Here is a 21185-nt window from a genome sequence, read left to right on the forward strand (position 1 = left end):
TCACCTGGTTGTTTGTCAGTGAGAAGTAAACAGAGGCAGGGGCAGGTGTTCCAACGACGGAATAAACAGGGTCACATATTTGCATACTGTATGTACATCATCTCCCTCCTACCCACACCACATCTCATCACATCATCCCTTCAGACACCCAGACCTCCCTAGAGGAGAACAAGCCTCTCTCAGGACAGTATATCTCTGCCTGTTGTACAACTCAGCACTGCAGCATACGGTACTGATATTACAGCCGTAGTAGACGATAGAGAGGTCTGCTGTGTTTAAAGGCACAATGGGATAGGGCTAGGCTAGAGACATGGAACCACTCTCACGGAGCTATGGGTGCAAGGCCTGACCGTCTATGAGGTCAACTTGATTGTTGTTAACAATTGTAGATTGTACCTAATTAATGAGCACACAAAATGTACTTCAGGTACAATAGAATGATTTGAGCTCAGAGTTTAGTTTAGTTCAGTCTGTCTTTTGGTTACAATCACAATGTAAACCCCCTTGTTCCAATTACACCCATGGCTACCCAGCTCACAACCCACGACAAATCCTTTCAATAATCTATCTATTCCAGTCAAGAGGTTTAATAAAATTAACTTTCTATTCTGGGATATCTTATCATAAGCTTTTTCATCAATAATGAATAAATACAAAGTATGATATCACCTAGAAAACAAACATCTTCATAAAATAACTTCCACTGTCCTTCCTATTCATCTTGCTCCTCTGTTCTTGCACCAGTATTTTCCCCCTCTGAATAGGCTTACATGGAATCTGTCCTCTCTCATCTCTTCTCTTCTCCTCTCCCCTCTCTCTGCTCTCCCCCTCTCCCCTCTCTGCAGGTACATCACCCAACAGGGTCACAAACTGGATGTGGGCGCCCCTCGCCCCCCCGCCACCGTCACCAACGCTGTGTCCTGGAGGTCGGAGGGCATCAAGTACAGGAAGAACGAGGTGTTCATGGACGTCATCGAGTCCGTCAACCTGCTGGTGAGAAGCCTCTTTAATGGGATCTCGGTCTGTTACTATTCTAGGGTTAAGTGCCTTGCTCAAGGGCACATCAACAGGTTTTTCACCTTGTCGGCTCGGGTATTTGAACCAGCAACCTTTCGGTTACCGGCCCAACACTCTAATCGCTAGTCTACCTGCCTGCCCCTCTCCCTTCCCCGCCCCTCCCCACTCCCAGACAGCCCTAGCAACATTTTTTGCTTGAGAAATTGCTCTTTGCTAAGAAGGTATTTTTTGTATATTTTTGACCATTTTAATTTAAAACAATCACAGTAAGGTACTTAATTGTTACCCAGAAATGATTTGACATTGAGATCAAAATGGCTGCATTGGGCCTTTAACCTAAACCAGGAAATTGTTTGAGTAAAGGTAAAAATTCCCAGGTAAATAGAGTTCATAGCCATATTACTTTACTGTACATACCTTTTACTGTATACCAACGATGGGAAACTTTGATGAGGGTGGGGGCCACAAAAAAACATATCTCATCATGAGGGGCCACAGTGGCTCGTGGGTCTGCGTACCCAGGATACATTTTTGTTAAAATTCGATTTCTAATAGTTGGATATATATTTAAAGATTGATCATCATTTAGAATGGACAGGCCAAGAAACAAGGTCAGGTTTACAGTAAGCTGTATGTCAGAGAAGTTTCTTCCAGACACCTTTTTTCCACTTCCTTGAATAGAAAATGTGAGGAAATGTTTTCCGATTTCCTGTCTTACAACAATCCTCCGGTTTCTGTGGTAACATTGTTACACCAGGATACCCATGCGGCCACAACCTTTTGGTTTTCCACGTAACCAGTCCCCTGAGCCCCTGATGTATCCCAGGGGTCTCAGACAGAGACATGGCTGATAACTGACTGATTGTAAGGAAGAGCAGGTCTGATGGGTCTCTATTGCAACATTATCATTAAACTCGATAGCTAGATCTCTGAGCTCCCTTTTTGTGACAAGACACTTTTTTTCAAGCATCTTCCTAAACCTCATATAAACCTGCAATCCTTGGTTCCTCCTTGTTAAAATCTGAGTTATGTAATTTTATGATTCATATTTTTCGCTGTCTGTAACCCTCCCTGTAGGTGAGTGCTACCGGCAGTGTCCTGCGTAGTGAGATCGTGGGCAGCATCAAGCTCAAGGTGGTCCTGTCTGGGATGCCTGAACTCAGACTGGGCCTCAACGACAAAGTGCTCTTCGAAATCACAGGACGTGAGTAAAAACCCCAACAGTATAATGTCTGTACACCATAGCCGTGGGAAGTAGTGGTACACCGATACATTTAAATAATGTTTCCAAAATGGTATAATTACTCCTGTCTGAACACTGACTGAATTTGTGCAGCACATGCACCAAATATTGAACAGTTTGATGCATTGTGGCCATAAAAATATAATCCATAGAACCCAGCTAGCGCATAACATTCTGAGAACCATATGTTTCTTAAAGCGTGGTGGCCTATGGTTATTTTGCATACAGCCTTCCCATAACGTTTCCTACAGGTTTCCTCATGGTTCTATTTAAAGTAATGTTCTCAAATTGTTCAGAGAACGTTAAGAAACAATGTTCTTCTGTTGGAATTTCAGTATTTCAGCATAACATTTTCTGCAGGTTTTCTCATGGTTAATGTTTGAATAGACAAAAATTAACAGCTTTGTATGAGTTTAAAAAACCATGGCATGCTAGCTCCATCCTAGTGGCGCAGTGGACTAATTCCATGGATAGCGAGCAGAAGATCATAGGTTCGAATCTCACTGGCACCATGCCACAATAAAAAAAGTAATGTGTTTGCAAAATGTGAGTTCAAAACCATTAAACTAAGTTAGCAGTGTTATTAAAAGTCTCATTGAAACATTCTCAGAACATTATTTAATTACCTTCAAATAACCTATAATTTTTGTTCTCGGAACGCTAATAAAACCTCCCAGGAAAACTTTCAGGGCACCATATAATATTTTTCTCAGAACCTCCCTGCAACCTAAAAATTAACATTCCCAAAACAGCCTATATTTTCACTTCCATTCTCAGAACATTTAAAAAAAGTTATGTTTTAACTGTCAGGAAACGTATGACTTAATTCCCAGAACCAATGGGAAACCAAAAATGTACGTTCCCACTTCCAAGGAACCAAATGTGCTATCTTGGAAGGGTTTTGGAATCTCACCCTAGTAATTTGACTGGATCAAAATGGCTGCCAGTTCTGACTTGAATGAGCACTTTCATTCTATGGATTCTAGTTCTATGGATTCTATTTCTCTTTGCGCCGTCAGTGAATAGCTAAAGGCCTTTCGCAAATGTCTAAATACAATCGCGGGAAGTACTTTTGGAAAGCAAATGCCTACTGCTGAAAATAGAAGATTAATTTGTCAGTAGAAGCTACCATTTCTTTTCTCAACAACTCAGACAAACAGCACTGTTTTTCAAAGTAGCTCAAGCCTATCTTGAAGCCTAGGCTACGCATATTCATGCTATCTTCATCATTGGGTGGGTCAGTGCCACTGGAAAGTTGATTTAGTAGTCTACTGTAGCCTATAATATTGACATATTTCCTCCTAATATTGTACAATCTGCATGTCTCCCTTCTTTTTATTGGCCATGGGCCATGTCAAGACCATGGCCCGGTTTCTCAAAAGCATCTTAAGGCTAAATTCATTTTAGAACCATAGGATCCTAGAATTACATGAAATGCGTTTATAAAAGGCTAAGATTTTTGCCCCATCCTAAAAATGCTTCTTCTGAACTGTATGCCACTAGGCACATGCGATGATAGAATACATTATTATAAAGGGATTTATATACACCCAACTCAAAACATCTTCCCGCGGCTATGCTGTACACAGTACACACACTCACTCACGACTACACAGACACACACCAAAAGGTAAGGACGATCATAGTCAGTGCAAGGTCCCCAACGCAAATAATTTGACTCTTCATCTCTGGAGAGATATGGTCACAGGTAATATGGACAATTACCTTCCAAGCCCAAATCCTCACCCTTCAATATCTTAGTTTGTTCCCAATCCTGCCCAACTAACCCCATGCCCCCTGCCCCCTGCCTCCCATCCCCAGCCCTACCTCCACCCCTCCACCTCCACCGCCCCCTTTCCCAGGACCTGGTTTCCCCCCTCATGTGCCCTGGTTGTGGGGCATCTGGTGTATTACTCTTCCCTGGTCTAGCCCCGGTGCTAATCCCTCCCCCAGGCTACTGCTGCTGTTGGGAGATGAAAGATGCCCCCTGGACGGCTCCTCACATGCAGCCTACGGGCTGGAAGTGAAGTGGGATGTCTGGAATAGAAAAAGAAAAATACTCCTACAAATAATGAATAGATAAAAATGAGAATTTAAAATGGGCTTTTGCACTCTCCCTATTGCAACATAATCAGAGGAGGAGGTGACATTAACTATTCTCCCAACATGTATATTGCACTCTGTTTTTGCATAACATGCATATGTATGTATGTATGCCCTCAAGGGATCCTACTACAATCCTGAATTTGGGGCAAGTAAGTTTTTACCATAAATGTGTGTTTGATTACTAATAAATATTTGTTATAACTTAAGTCATCTTTACTATTGTATCTGTCCAGCTTGCTACGTGTAAACAGCCTTATCACGTGGGTTAAACAGCACCCTCTTCTGGTTAAAGCCTGTTAATGTCACTACATATTTGGAAAATACTGTAGGAGCATCAGGGCATTCAAATCTGGGTACGGGGAAATCATGCTAATGATACATGCAGGAAAGGAAACCACATGAGCTTAAAGCATGCAGGGAGAGATTTGAAGTAGGCTTTGAGAGATATGAAATGTGAGAGCTGAGACAGATCAAATTGTGAAAACGAATAAAACACAGGATTCATATCTGTGATATGGACACTTGAGTGTTCTGTTGCCTTGTTAGGGAGATAGTGAAGCCTTTCAGGTGAACCACAGGGGACAGTGTGACGAAACCTAAACCCTGCTACGTCTGGCACCTCTCCCTCCCTCCACCCCCTTAGAGCCCGAACATGAAGGGCCGTGCCTCCTTTTTAACCGTTCCACAGTCTCTCAGTGATTATGCTACTAGGGGGACCATACTTACAGTATATTGCTCCAAAGGGCTAACCTGCTGGGATGTGATGATCTGATAGGCCTGCTAGGTCTCTGATCTCCAAAGACTAGACGCTAGCTCTCCCTGGAGGATGGGGCTTTACATTGAAATGTCACACACACACATACACATGCACGCACATGCGCACACACACACACACACACGATCACACTCAGTCACCTTGGTGTGGACAGGGTTCATTCTGCCTGGGTTCATGTGGGGCCCAGAGTCATTAAGAGCTTTTAACAGCAGCTCTGCTGGGCCTTCTCCATTTACTAAGGAAAACAACAGGAACATTAGGCTTGCTCACCACAGTACACAGCCACATTGGCATGACATTTTTTCTAACCCACTCCTGAAGTGGATCTTCTTCCAAAACCCTCTCTTATAACAGCTATGATTGATTGAACTCTTTATAAAGTACCTACGAAGAAGAAGAAACAGTGGTGTGTGCATTGTCACTGTGTGTTTTCCGATCAGGAAGGATGACAGTGGAACATACAAGATACTTTTTATTTAGTATCCGAGGCATATGAGAAGACTGTACAGTATTTTAACTGAGACTGGTAAACTGCTATGGATATTTTGCACTTATCCAATGTGCACGTATCAGGCATTGAGTGTATTAGGACATAGCCTTACAATAACCCCTCCCCCTTGCCTGTGTGTCACATAGCTTACAATAACCCCTCCCCCTTGCCTGTGTCCTGTCAGGAGAGAAAAGTAAGACGGTAGAGCTGGAGGATGTCAAGTTCCATCAATGTGTCCGTCTGTCCCGCTTCGAGAACGACCGCACCATCTCCTTCATCCCCCCCGACGGAGAGTCCGAGCTCATGTCTTACCGCCTCAACACCACGGTCAGTGGAACACACACACTCTCTCACACACACGCGCACACACACACACACATAAATATGCACACAAGCACACACACACACATCTCCTTTGCCCCATGTTAACCTTCTTCCTTCTCTCTTCTCTATCTGCCAGGCGAAGCCTCTGATATGGATTGAGAGTGTGATTGAGAAGTTCTCCCACAGCCGAGTGGAGATCAAGGTTAAGGTAACCATCATCCACTGTGTTGTGTTTTAGCATGGCTCCAACATTGGCTTTCCTATGAACCCTGGCTGCAATGTGGGACAATGTTTGGGTTGGGACTGTTTCCTCAACCTTTAACTTTAGATGCTATGAGTTAATCATTGAACAGGGAAGTCTTCATACAATAACCTCTGTGTTTTTTCTGATGACTGTGTCCCTTCGTTCCATCACTAACTTTGCGCGTCTCTGCTGGTAACCCTGTGACCTTTGACCTTTCACCTCCACCCTGCAGGCCAGGAGTCAGTTTAAGAGTCGCTCCACTGCCAACAATGTGGCCATCATGGTACCTGTGCCCAGCGATGCCGACTCGCCCAAATTCAAGACGAGCACAGGCAGCTGCCAGTATCTTCCTGAGAAGAGTGTGGTGCAGTGGAACATCAAGTCCTTCCCTGTAAGTATCTAATGTCACGGAGATTAACTAAACATTACTACGCTGAACAAAAATATAAATGCAACATGTAAAGTGTTGGTCTCATGTTTCATGAGCTGAAATAAAACATCCCAGAAATGTCTCTCATATTTGCTGCACAAATTTGTGTACATCCCTGTTAGTGAGCATTTCTCCTTTGCCAAAATAATACATCCACCTGACAGGTGTGGCATATCAAGAAGCTGATTAAATTGCATGATCATTACCCAGGTGCACCTTGTGCTGGGGACAATAAAAGGCCACTAAAATGTGCAGTTTTGTCACACAACACAATGCCACAGATGTCTCAAGTTTTGAGGGAGCGTGCAATTGGCATGCTGACTACAGGAATGTCCACCAGAGCTGTTGCCAGATACTTTTTTTGTTAATTTCTCTACCATAAGCCGCCTCCAACATCTTTTTAGAGAATTTGGGAGTATGTCCAACCGGCCTCACCACCGCAGACCACGTGTATGGTGTCATGTGGGCGAGCGGTTTGCTGAGTGCCCCATGATGGCTGTGGGGTTATGGTATGGGCAGGCATAAGCTACAGACAACGAACACAATTGCATTTTATCGATGGCAATTTGAATGCACAAAAATACTGTGACGAGGTCCTGAGGCCCATTGTGAGGCCCATTTGTTTAAGGTATCTGTGACCAACAGATGCATATCTGTATTCCCAGTCATGTGAAATCCATATATTAGGGCCTAATGAATTTATTTCAATTGACTGATTTCCTCATATGAACTGTAATTCAGTAAAATCAATTGTTGCGTTTATATTTTTGTTCCGTATAATAATAACCTATTTTAGATTGCAGTCAACTCAATGCCTCCCTGTTAGTGGGTCATCTGCTACAGTATGGTAATATTATCATAGCATAGGTCCTGTGTGGCTCAGTCGGTAGAGCATGGTGCTTGAAATGCCAAGGGTCGTGGTTTTGATTCCCGCTAGGACCACCCATACATAAAATGTATGCATGCATGACTGTAAGTCGTTTTGGATAAAAGCGTCTGCTAAATTACATGTTATTGTAACAGTAGCCGTGTTTTAGATACTATTTTGTTCAATCCACCCTCACACAGTTGTACTGTTCAATACCATACTATGGGTAATTATTGACCAGGGGCGGCTGGTGGGAGGAGCTATTGGAGGATGGGCTCATTGTAATGGCTGGAATGGAGTAAATGGAACGGAGTCAAACATGTGGTTTCCATATGCCATTCCATTGATTCCATTCCAGCCATTACAATGAGCCTGTCCTCCTATAGCTCCTCCCACCAGTCTTCTATGTTATTGACTAAATAGTAACTAAATGGTAAAAATGTGGTCTTATCCATTAACAGTCTCTGACGGCAGTACATACAGTATTCTCACAGGAAGCAGCTCCTTTTCTAATAGATAACATGTTTTTACACAGCCACCAGACGAATCATGGGGAGGTTAGACAAGTTATGTCTGATAACAGCTAGAGGAAACACTTCATATTAATAAAGACTGATAAGCAAACTTCACTCAACCCTATGGCCTGACTATTAAAATTACATTCAGCATGACTCTGTCAACTCTCTCTGCTGCTGTAAAACCACATCCTTCCTGGCTTTGAGAAACAACAGTCTCATGGACAGTTTAAACGAATAACTGTGTGTGGTGGTGGTATTAGTGATGTGTCGCAGGAGACAGTTAGTTTGTTTTTAATAAACACAATGTTTTAAGTGAGAAGTAGGCATTGGTCTGAAGCTGAAAAAGAATGGCACCACAATGCCTGTTCCACCCATGCTCTACCAAGGTTTTCCAGCACACAGCTTTAACCTACTACAGTAGCTACAGTGAGGGGAAAAAAGTATTTGATCCCCTGCTGATTTTGTACGTTTGCCCACTGACAAAGAAATGATCAGTCTATAATTTTAATGGTAGGTTTATTTGAACAGTGAGAGACAGAATAACAACAACAAAATCCAGAAGAACGCATGTCAAAAATTGTATACATTGATTTGCATTTTAATGAGGGAAATAAGTATTTGACCCCCTCTCAATCAGAAAGATTTCTGGCTCCCAGGTGTCTTTTATACAGGTAACGAGCTAAGATTAGGAGCACACTCTTAAAGGGAGTGCTCCTAATCTCAGCTTGTTACCTGTATGAAAGACACCTGTCCACAGAAGCAATCAATCAATCAGATTCCAAACTCTCCACCATGGCCAAGACCAAAGAGCTCTCCAAGGATGTCAGGGACAAGATTGTAGACCTACACAAGGCTGGAATGGGCTACAAGACCATCACCAAGCAGCTTGGTGAGAAGGTGACAACAGTTGGTGCGATTATTCGCAAATGGAAGAAACACAAAATAACTGTCAATCTCCCTCGGCCTGGGGCTCCATGCAAGATCTCACCTCGTGGAGTTGCAATGATCATGAGAACGGTGAGGAATCAGCCCAGAACTACATGGGAGGATCTTGTCAATGATCTCAAGGCAGCTGGGACCATAGTCACCAGGAAAACAATTGGTAACACACTACGCCGTGAAGGACTGAAATCCTGCAGCGCCCGCAAGGTCCCCCTGCTCAAGAAAGCACATATACATGCCTGTCTGAAGTTTGCCAATGAACATCTGAATGATTCAGAGGAGAACTGGGTGAAAGTGTTGTGATCAGATGAGACCAAAATCGAGCTCTTTGGCATCAACTCAACTCGCCGTGTTTGGAGGAGGAGGAATGCTGCCTATGACCCCAAGAACACTATCCCCACCGTCAAACATGGAGGTGGAAACTTTATGCTTTGGGGGTGTTTTTCTGCTAAGGGGACAGGACAACTTCACTGCATCAAAGGGACGATGGACGGGGCCATGTACCGTCAAATCTTGGGTGAGAACCTCCTTCCCTCAGCCAGGGCATTGAAAATGGGTCGTGGATGGGTATTCCAGCATGACAGTGACCCAAAACACATGGCCAAGGCAACAAAGGAGTGGTTCAAGAAGAAGAACATTAAGGTCCTGGAGTGGCCTAGCCAGTCTCCAGACCTTAATCCCATAGAAAATCTGTGGAGGGAGTTGAAGGTTCGAGTTGCCAAACGTCAGCCTTGAAACCTTAATGACTTGGAGAAGATCTGCAAAGAGGAGTGGGACAAAATCCCTCCTGAGATGTGTGCAAACCTGGTGGCCAACTACAAGAAACGTCTGACCTCTGTGATTGCCAACAAGGGTTTTGCCACCAAGTACTAAGTCATGTTTTGCAGAGGGGTCAAATACTTATTTCCCTCATTAAAATGCAAATCAATTTATAACATTTTTGACATGCATTTTTCTGGAATTTTTTGTTGTTATTCTGTCTCTCACTGTTCAAATAAACCTACCATTAAAATTATAGACTGATAATTTCTTTGTCAGTGGACAAATGTACACAATCAGCAGGGGATCAAATATTTTTTCCCTCACTGTATGTTGGTATTGTACTTCAAACTATGTGTAGGCAGGTTGCTTAGGATTCAAACCTTCTCAAACAGCCTAATTCATACTCTTAGAGGAGGTCCTTCCACAATAATGTGATTTGTACCGCATACAAGGTAAAGTATTGGATTCTTCACACACCACACTAATCCCATTCCACTACCTTTTCAAGCTTTTTTAAATGATATGAAAGCTGCTTTTATACTTACAAGACCATCAGGCTTGATTGAGCTGTTTTGTCTTGTAGTAATGTGGTGCCTGACTGTAACATATATTTGAGCAATACATGTCATTGAGAAATAAATATATTTTATAACATATTTTTGGGGTCAGTAGGTGCCCAACATAACAACAGGTGGTGGTGTGTTGGACATAGTCACACATAAATTATATAGAGGTCTATAGAGCCTGTCTCCATTCTTGATTTCTGTAACCGTTAGCTTACTTGTGTAATATTGACATAAGCTCATGACATGGTCATGTTTTATCAATTGCTGTGCTGATCAATGGGTAGTTCATTACCTCTGTCAAATGAATATGTAGCTTAAAGTTGTGTGTATTTGAATTTATTTTTGCAATAAAGATGGTGACGCTACAATAATACATATATACAATGAGTATACCAAACATTAGGAACACCTTCCTAATATTCAGTTGCACCCTCCCATTTTGCCCTCAGAATAGCCTCAATTTGTCGGGGCATGGACTATACAAGGTGTTGAAAGCATTCCACAGGGATGCTGGCCCATGTTGACTCCAATGCTTCCCACAGTTGTGTCAAGTTGGCTGGATGTCCTTTGGGTGGTGGACCATTCTTGATACACACGGGAAACTTTTGAGCGTGAAAAACCCAGCAGCTTTGCAGTTCTTGACACAAACCAGTACGCCTGGCACCTACTACCATACCCCATTTAAAGGCACTTAAATATTTTGTCTTGGCCATTCACCCTCTAAATGGCACAGATACACAATCCATGTCTCAAGGCTTAAAACTTTTTTTTAACCTGTCTCCTCCCCTTCATCTACACTGATTTGAAGTGGATTTAACAAGTGACATCAATAAGGGATCATAGCTTTCACCTGGATTCACCTGGTCAGTCTATGTCATGGAAAGATGAATGTTTTGTATACTCAGTGTACATACAGACTAATGATATATACCCTCACCGGCCAGTTTATTAGGTACACCACCTCGTTCACGAAAATGGATTGCTCCTAATATTTGATTTAGTGCATAGCCACCTCAATATTTGCAGCCGTAGGTGATCATTTATTTCTAGGAGAATGATCCGTCACCAGTATCTAATTTGAAGGTAAGATTTGAATGGAGAACGCTGATCTGAGAGCAGCACAGCCTTTCTTTCGATCCTGTCAGTATCGACACATGCTCTAACGACGTACTTATTGAAAGTTCTCCCTACGTGGTGTTTTGGGAAAAGCATGTGAGTTCTTTGGCCGTTATAGAAACAATGCATGGTTAAAACACTGTAAGCAAAGTTCCATCGCTATGGGAAACCGGGCCCTGGCTATTACTTCATAGATATGGCTATTTGCATTTATGCAAAACATATGGATTCTCCCTTTAAATAGGGGAGAGGGGTGAATATCAACAGCTGCTTTACATTAAAGCACATACAGTACCAGTTCCTATAAGTGACTCAAAGTACTGAATAAGTTGGCTGAGAGCGTTTGGTGAGACATTTTTTTGCCCCCAGACGCCCATCCAGTTTCTTCATTGTAGATGGCAACTTCTCACTAAGGGGACCTACGCCGATATCTTTTGGATGTATTTTTTGGGTTGTGTCTGGACCGGCCATCTTTTATTTTGTTGCGGTCCGGACCGGCCTTGATTTCAATGTCCACGGATGGGACTCCCTAAAAGCACGCCACTTCGATACAAGTGACTTTTCATAGCAGGTTAGGAGAGCAGTTTTGCTAACCCTCCGGACTGGACCAAATCTGAACCTATCATTGACATCTATGTTTCACAAGTTTGGACAACACAATACAGTACAGTAGAGTGGTGGTTGTCAAACCTCTCCCCAGGGACCCCAGGACATTCCATGTAACTGATCTATTCCAGAGCTAGCACACCTGATTCAACTTGTCAACTAATCCTCAAGCTCTTGAATAGCTAGTTCAGAGCTACAGCAAAATTGTGAAACATTTTGGGGGTTACCCAAGGAGAGGTTTAGCCATTCAGGTCACCTTGTAGTTGTTTACCTAACCTTTATTCAACAAGGAAGTCCTGTGCACTGTTGATGTATCCTACACCAGTACAGACGTGAGGAGTGTTTAATAAGGATATGACTGCATGGCCTTGCTAGTTTTGTTGTGATAAGATCAGGTAGGGAGGGGTTTAGGCTTCAATGGACAATTTTTTTCAGTTTACAGTGCTATAAAGTACACTATATATATAAAAGTATGTGGACACCCCTTCAAATTAGTGGATTTGGCTTTTTCAGCCACACCCGTTGCTGACAGGTGTATAAAATCGAGCACACAGCCATGCAATCTCCATAGACAAACATTGGCAGTAGAATGGCCTTACTGAAGAGCTCAGTGACTTTCAAGGTGGCACCGTCATAGGATGCCACCTTTCCAACAAGTCATTTCGTCAAATTTCTGCCCTGCTAGAGCTGCCCTGGTCAACTGTAAGCGCTGTTATTTTTACAACTGAGGACAGCCTGCAGGCGCCCTGCCCACCACACAGAGTCTCTAGAGCACGATGAGCCAAGTAAAGCCCCTCCGGCCAAACCCTCCCCTAACCCAGATGACGCTGGGCCAATTGTGCGCCGCCCTATGGGACTCCCGATCACAGCCGAACCCCGGTCTGTAGTGACGCCTCTAGCACTGCGATGCAATGCCTTAGACCACTGCGCCACTAGGGAGGCCTAAGCGTTGTTATTGTGAAGTGGAAACGTCTAGGTGCAACAACGGCTCAGCCGCGAAGTGGTAGGCCACACAAGCTCACAGAACGGGACCGCCGAGTGCTGAAGCAAGTAGCACGTAAATATAGCCTGTCCTCCATTGCAACACTCACTACCGAGTTCCAAACTGCCTCTGGAAGCAACGTCAGCACAAAAACTGTTCATCGGGAGCTTCATGAAATGGGTTTCCATGGCCGAGCAGCCGCACACAAGCCTAAGATCACCATGCGCATTGCCAAACGTCGGCTGGAGTGGCGCAAAGCTCGCCACCATTGGACTCTGGAGTAGTGGAAACGCGTTCTCTGGAGTGATGAATCACGCTTCACCATCTGGCAGTCCGACGGACGAATCTGGGTTTGGCGGATGCCAGGAGAACACTACCTGCCTGAATGCATAGTGCCAACTGTAATGTTTGGTGGAGGAAGAATAATGGTCTGGGGCTGTTTTTCATGGTTCGGGCTAGGCCCCTTAGTTTCAGTGAAGGGAAATCTTAACGCTACAGCATGCAATGACATGCTAGTCTATTCTGTGCTTCCAACTTTGTGGCAACAGTTTGGGGAAGACCCTTTCCTGTTTCAGCATGACAATGCCCCCGTTCACAAAGTGAGGTCCATACAGAAATACAGAAATGGTTTGTCGAGATCGGTGTGGAAGAACTTGACTGGCCTGCACAGAGCCCTGACCTCAACCCCATCGAACACCTTTGGGATGAATTGGAACGCCGACTGCGACCCAGGCCTAATCGCCCAACATCTGTGCCCGACCTCACTAATGCTCTTGTGGCTGAATGGAAGCAAGTCCCTGCAGGAATGTTCCAACATCTAGTGGAAAGCCTTCCCAGAAGAGTGGAGGCTGTTATAGCAGCAAAGGGGGGACCAACTCCATATTAATGCCCATGATTTTAGAATGAGATGTTAGACGAGCAGGTGTCCACATACTTTTGGTCATGTAGTGTATTTCACAACATAACAAAGAACATTACCGAAGAGAAATGCTCCAGTTTTCCAATAAACCTCATACCTGTGTGTGTGTGTGTGTGTGTGTGTGTGTTTTTTTTCTTCTATGTTTGAACAGGGGGGAAAGGAGTACATGATGAGGGCTCACTTTGGTCTGCCTAGTGTGGAGAGTACTGAGTTGGAGGGGAGAAGGCCCATCACTGTCAACTTTGAGATCCCCTATTTCACTGTATCTGGTATCCAGGTAAGCTAACAGATCCCCTATCAAATCCCCCAAATTTCTGTTTTTCAAAGTGAACCCTAGTAGAGCCAGGTATGAGTTCCATCTAATAGGGCATACAGGCTGGAAGGAGCTGACTCACGTGTGCGTGTGTGTTAGTGCGTGTGTCAGGGCCGGCGCCAGAACGAATCAGTTGGACGGGCCTTTGATTTCCATAGGCGGGCACGTTTTTCCATAGGCGGGCACTTTTCTCCACGGGACCTCCTATGTGTGCACGCGTTCACCATGTTTTCAATTGGTGTAACAGTAGAGACAATAAGGCAGTTCGTGAGTTTCAAGTTCGGGGAAGCTTACAATTTATCCTACCATTTCCACTGATCTGCTTGGCAGTTATGATTATTTTTACATGCGCATTTTTTGTGGAAGAGTTTAATTTCAATAATAATGTTTTCGTTTTTCAAAATCATTGTCACGTGGTTAATCATAAAAATCAAAAGTAAAATTATACAAATGTAAAAGTTCAAATTCAACAATGGCGAGAGCACCAGCCTCTGCCATATGGACACATTAATACACTGTGATCCATTGGCGGCTAAAGAAATGAGAGCATAGAACTCAGAGATAGCCTATAGGCCAATGCAGCAGTAGGCCTATAACTTCCATCGTCAACTAAGTAAAATACATAGGCCTAAAGCAGACAAATAAAAACAGTAGAAAATATCCTGATAAAAATTCAGGTTCTTTCAATCACATTCATCTCTCCTGTAGCTCAGTTGGTAGAGCATGGCGCTTGCAACGCCAGGATTGTGGGTTCGATACCCACGGGGGGCCAGTATAAAAAATTTATGCACTCACTAACTGTAAGTCGCTCTAGATAAGAGCGTCTGCTAAATGACTTAAATGTAAATCTCTCTACTCCACCTGTCTGCCTCCCTTTCTATCTGTCTTGACTTGAGCTATTGCTAGTGAAGTCCAACATTGTATCAAATCATCACTGGGTCTGGTAGCTAGTGTGGTATCTAAATAATGATGCTAATTATGCTGTGAGGACAAGAAATCCGCTGACACTGTCCTTGATTATAATAGTTTATTATACCAAAGATTTCAGCGCCAATTTACAGACTCCTGCAGACATCTGGAGAACAACTGACCCAATCTCTAATATGTTGTTCCTCCCCGTCCTTTGTTTCAACCATGGTATTTATATCCTATGCCCTATGTAACATAATATGGGTGTTTTCCCATAAACCAATCCTAGGAGGCCACATAACAGACTTCCTCTAACACACCATTTGCAAACATCAGCAAAGACATAAACTGTTTATACACTACACTAGCGAACTTGCAACATTGTATCAACTAGCCTATTCTGGGCCCTCAGTGTTTCCTGCGCCAGTGAGCTCGGGACAGATAGCTCTTTTTAAAAATGTTTTTTTTATTAATGAAATGTTGTTCTTTCACGCCAAGGCTTGGCAATTATCGAGGTGTTGGAAAGATAGTTCCTTAGTATTTGAACAATAATTCGCAATGGATGTTAAAAAACACGTGAGGCGAATACAAAATAACTGAAAAGCTCAGCTTATTAGTGGTGTATGTGGTGAGTTAAGACAATCAGAAAATCAACATTGCCAAATGGGCACTTTCCTACATATGCATTCTGCAGAGAGACACACCATATCTTCGCCACACACCCCTCCCCTTCTTCTTGATGCAACAATTTCAATGATACTCAAGACACATTATCTTCACACATATTTTAGATGCTTTTCACTGAAAGCCGCAACTCAATCAGCTAGACCTATTGCTACGCGCACTACCCAAATTGCGGGCTTCCCATACACACTTGTGATTTGAAATAAACCACAGCTATTTTTCCAAAAGAAGCTAATGATCCTCTGTGGCTAAGTCATGCTCCCTGGACAGGAGTAATTATATAATTTTGGCGAAACATCAATTTACTTTAGGGCAATCCAGCATCCTAACAGGGCACTGTGCTCCCGCCAACTTTCCTTTCCAATTCGCAAGAGGCTGAAACCAGAGATCTGTATATAATTTCAAGATGCTCATGTCTCCACCCTAACAATGGGAGTCTTTGTCCCAAAGGCGGGAAGGCAGATCAATCTTAGGTCTGCATATTATTCCCATAGAAACACATTGGGCCACATGCCATACTATTTTGGTCCAGACAGCATCAGATAAATGGTCTACACATACAGAGACAGAGGGGCGCTGTTTCGCTCGCTCGGATGCTTTAACTGAAATTGATGCGTCTTTCTTTCGGAGCGCGTCTCGGTCAAATAAATGATAAATATTTCAATATTTTATTTGGACGGGCAAGGAGGTATGGTAGGGTGGGCCAGGCCCCCTAAGGTCCGCCCATAACACCGGCCCTGGCGTGTGTGTGTGTGTGTGTAAACTGTTCCTTGCTCCTCCTCAGGTACGCTATCTGAAGATCATTGAGAAAAGCGGCTATCAGGCCTTACCATGGGTACGCTACATAACACAGAGTGGAGGTGAGACACACACACACACACACACACACACCATCCCGCCCCGCAGTGAACCCAGCTATCATATCTATTACCTCTCTCCTGAAGCTGGGGCAAGGGGGATTTGAATTATGCCTTACTGCCATTAGGTTCGCTGTGTCACTTGGCTCTGCATGCCAAGGTGGCTATCACCTTTCCACTGTGATCAGCAGAGGTAGAGAGAGAGGGATGGAGGGAGAGAACGAGAGAGAGTGAAAGGATGGGAGAGGTGTTGACTTATTCATAAGCGAGTTATAAGCAGTCATTGTAAAGCCATAATAACTACTCCACTGACCCCAATGTGTAACTCAGTCACCCAGAGCCCCAACACTAATTTTAACGTTAATGTGACGCCACAGGACAGGGGCAAAGTGATGATGGATAGAACAGTGTTAATGTATTGCTGTTATATCTTCACTTCTTGGCAGATTATCAACTCCGGACAAACTAAGGGCAAGCCTGCTGCTAGACGAATTGATCGTCACTCTCTCCCTCTCTCTGGCTCTCTGGGAGTGAGGGACAGCAGAGGACAAGGAAATGGGAACAACTTTCACCACTGTCAATTCTCAAAGGAAAAGGTAGCCATCTTGCACACTCTGCAGAGGACCTTCAAGACTCCATTTCCCTTTAGAACTGTCACCTTCGACCTTTGCTTTGTTACATCATCTGGAGAAACATGTTGAATAATGAACGTAGGGGTTTTCTTATTGGTCACATTGTAACATTTGTATAGTTGTATTTTCTTCTGGACTAATTCACGACATGATGATCTCATCATTGAAAGTGTACATTGAAACCTGTGACATTGAAACCTGTGTACAGCACTAATAAAAAAGTATATCTGCTTGGTGTGGGTGTGGATGCTATCGGTTGACGTTATCTGGAGTCAGCTGTAAGCATATAATCCCCACCGTGTCCAAGAGATTAACACCAAGATAGCCAAATCAATGATTAATAGGCCTGCATAATATCAGCCGCTGTTTATTACAATATTGTCGTCACAGTTCCTAGACTTGTGCTTGTACTCAGCTGACAACTATTGAGCAAAAGACTGAAGGAATTCTCTGTGTGCAGATCACAATGATATAGTGTTTCTAACAGTCTTGTGATACAGACACATTTAACGCCTCCAGGAAATGCCATGATCAAAATAAGTAAACCCTCAATAAGGTGGTCCGATATGAAGAGAAAGTGGACATATCTATGTCAATGTGTGAAAATCTATGCCAATGTGTCTCCACCAAACAAACACCCAACTTTTCCAAAGCAGGTGTTGGTTGGTATGGTTACAGTAGTCTGTTGTGCCTGCAATGCACCACCCCTCATATCAGTTCTAGTTCTCTCTCTGCCAGGGTAATAGCTCGGGTTCTCTCTGCCAGGGGAATAGCTCGGGTTCTCTCTGCCAGGGTAATAGCTCGGGTTCTCTCTGCCAGGGGAATAGAGTAGAAAGGTTCAGCCCAGATTAAACAGCTAAAATCAAATCAACTTCAAATTTTATTGGTCACATACACATATTTAGCAGATCTTATTAGGGGTGTAGCAAAATGCTTGTGTTCCTAGCTCCAACAGTGCAGCTCCAGTCAATGTGGTGTGTATGAGTGTGCTGTGTGTAGGCCTACTGTATGAAATCCAGACCTGGTTTCAAATTCATGTTTATTTGAGTATTTGTTATTTAAATACTTATTTTCTGTATATTTGAGTATTTTCAAATAATGTGGGTGACTCAAAAAGTTTTTTCAAATACTTATTTCAAATACTATTTTCAAATACCTGGGTTAGATGCATGGTAGTATATTTGAGACCGTGTATTTGAGTATTTTCAAATACTTTCCAATATTCAACAACTTGTCTTTAAAAAAATTTTTTATATCTAAATACTTACTTCCAAATGTCTTTAAAAGTAAGTGAAATACCCTAAATAGTACGTCAACCCAGGTCTGATGAAATATCATATTAAACCATCCATGTAAAATAGTTGATTATGAGGAACAGGACAAATATGACTATTTTCTTCCAGATATTCTCTCCAGTGGGGTTTTTAATGATTAGTATGTGTTTTTCAAACTATTCATATCTTATTTATTAACCTCTGTACGTCAATGGGAGACAAAGGGATCTAGATAGAAATAAATAAATGACTTTGTACCTTAATATCTTCACTGGTTATTTCCAGCTCTAGCAGTGAGATCATGTATGTTATCAAATAAAAGCCAGGGACAGCCGAGCTGAACCTCCTAGGCTATGACCGATGAGGGGAACTGGACCTGAGGGCTTAGCTCTCTCTCTTTCTCTCTCTCTCTGTCTGGTTTCTCTCTCATCACTGTTTGTGGCTGTCGTCTCTCTATCATACGTACACAAACATACTTGGCACCACCTAGACAGCATGTCCTGCATAGCAGAGCACAGCAGAGACCGAGAACAGTCCCTTGTCAATTAGAGATTGCACGCTGTACTGGCTCATTACACAGTCACTGCACTGCCGATGCTGTGTGTGTTAAGAGGGTGGTAAGGGTGAGCCGTACTGGGCGATGCCAGCCCCTTTACAATACACAGCCTGTCCATTGTCCCAGTGCCCAACCATCAGTACAACAACAATGGCCGCCTCAGTGACCCGTATTGTCTCTGAGCAACAGGCCGCTTACATGCACTGCCTGATAAGGAGGTGCGAGGGCCAGACACACACACACACACACACAAAACACACAAATACACACACACAGCAACTTAAATCCGAGAACCCAAGCATATAGACGCTTTGTTCAATGAAACCATATTGTACCCTTTAACCATGGCAACAATGCAGGACATTCTCCTCAGATTCTTGGTAAGCGTTGCAAAGCAAAGTGAGTGATGACACAGCTTCCTTATGGAGGCCTTTGACCACCCAACACTGCTGTAAACCTGTGACATGAAAAGGTGACAAAATGTGACATTGATCAGTAAATCACTTTATCAGGTTGATTAAGTTTGGAGATGCAGGGTACATTATTCTATGATATCATTATTCCTTACAGCAGCTTTTTCACCTGCTGCTTTGTAGTGGATGATATTATTATGACATTACATTGGACACATTATGAATCATTATCTCTGCACTGTGTTCAGTGTCCGGTGTCTGTGCAGGGTCACTGGTATTCTCTATATTCCACATCATAGAATATTGCTCTGCTGGGCTCTAGCTCATAAAATGGCCCATGTTTGAACCATAAAAACAGAATGTGTTAACACAGCTCTGTATTCCTCATGGTATTTCATGGTCCTGCAACATTCCATTGCTTTAAGGACCACAGGGACGCTGTGGTAATCAACAACTCATTGAACATACCAAAGTGTCTTTCCAAGATGGCCACTATGCTCAAATGCCATTTTCAGATGTGATGTCCCTTGGTCCCTCCCTGACAGCAAGGTGGATGTGGCCCACATTCAGACCAAACGTGGCCCAGCAACTACAGTGGGGAGAACAAGTATTTGATACACTGCCGATTTTGCAGGTTTTCCTACTTACAAAGCATGTAGAGGTCTGTAATTGTTATCATAGGTACACTTCAACTTTCAAAAATCCAGAAAATCACATTGTATGATTTTTAAGTAATTAATTTGCATTTTATTGCATGACATAAGTATTTGATCACCTACCAACCAGTAAGAATTCCGGCTCTCACAGACCTGTTAGTTTTTCTTTAAGAAGCCCTCCTGTTCTCCACTCATTACCTGTATTAACTGCACCTGTTTGAACTCGTTACCTGTATAAAACACACCTGTCCACACACTCAATCAAACAGACTCCAACCTCTCCACAATGGCCAAGACCAGAGAGCTGTGTAAGGACATCAGGGATAAAATTGTAGACCTGCACAAGGCTGGGATGGGCTACAGGACAATAGGCAAGCAGCTTGGTGAGAAGGCAACAACTGTTGATGCAATTATTAGAAAATGGAAGAAGTTCAAGATGACGGTCAAACACCCTCGGTCTGGGGCTCCATGCAAGATTTCACCTCGTGGGGCATCAATGACCATGAGGAAGGTGAGGGATCAGCCCAGAACTACACGGCAGGACCTGGTCAATGACCTGAAGAGAGCTGGAACCACAGTCTCAAAGAAAACAATTAGTAACACACTACGCCGTCATGGATTAAAATCCTGCAGTGCACGCAAGGTCCCCCTGCTCAAGCCAGCGCATGTCCAGGCCCGTCTGAAGTTTGCCAATGACCATCTGGATGATCCAGAGGAGGAATGGGAGAAGGTCATGTGGTCTGATGAGACAAAAATAGAGCTTTTTGGTCTAAACTCCACTCGCCGTGTTTGGAGGAAGAAGAAGGATGAGTACAAACCCAAGAACACCATCCCAACCGTGAAGCATGGAGGTGGAAACATCATTATTTGGGGATGCTTTTCTGCAGAGGGGACAGGACGACTGCACTGTATTGAGGGGGGGATGGAATGGGCCATGTATCGCGAGATCTTGGCCAACAACCTCCTTCCCTCAGTAAGAGCAT

General features: G+C 43.4%; 1 protein-coding gene across 1 annotated transcript in view; it reads left to right on the forward strand.

Moving 5' to 3' along the window:
• The window catches only part of LOC121534055 (AP-1 complex subunit mu-2), a 35585-nt gene extending 16745 nt beyond the window's left edge, over positions 1-18840 (forward strand). Inside the window, exons 5-12 of the mRNA XM_041840486.2 lie at positions 846-993; positions 2095-2221; positions 5816-5958; positions 6092-6163; positions 6432-6590; positions 14060-14185; positions 16599-16674; positions 17118-18840. Coding sequence (XP_041696420.1) covers positions 846-993; positions 2095-2221; positions 5816-5958; positions 6092-6163; positions 6432-6590; positions 14060-14185; positions 16599-16674; positions 17118-17140 — 874 coding nt within the window. The 3' untranslated portion in view covers positions 17141-18840. The remainder of the gene's footprint in view (positions 1-845; positions 994-2094; positions 2222-5815; positions 5959-6091; positions 6164-6431; positions 6591-14059; positions 14186-16598; positions 16675-17117) is intronic.
• The last annotated feature ends 2345 nt before the right edge of the window (positions 18841-21185 follow it).

Source organism: Coregonus clupeaformis, chromosome 20 (assembly GCF_020615455.1).
Source record: "Coregonus clupeaformis isolate EN_2021a chromosome 20, ASM2061545v1, whole genome shotgun sequence".
Taxonomy (NCBI): Eukaryota; Metazoa; Chordata; class Actinopteri; order Salmoniformes; family Salmonidae; genus Coregonus; species Coregonus clupeaformis.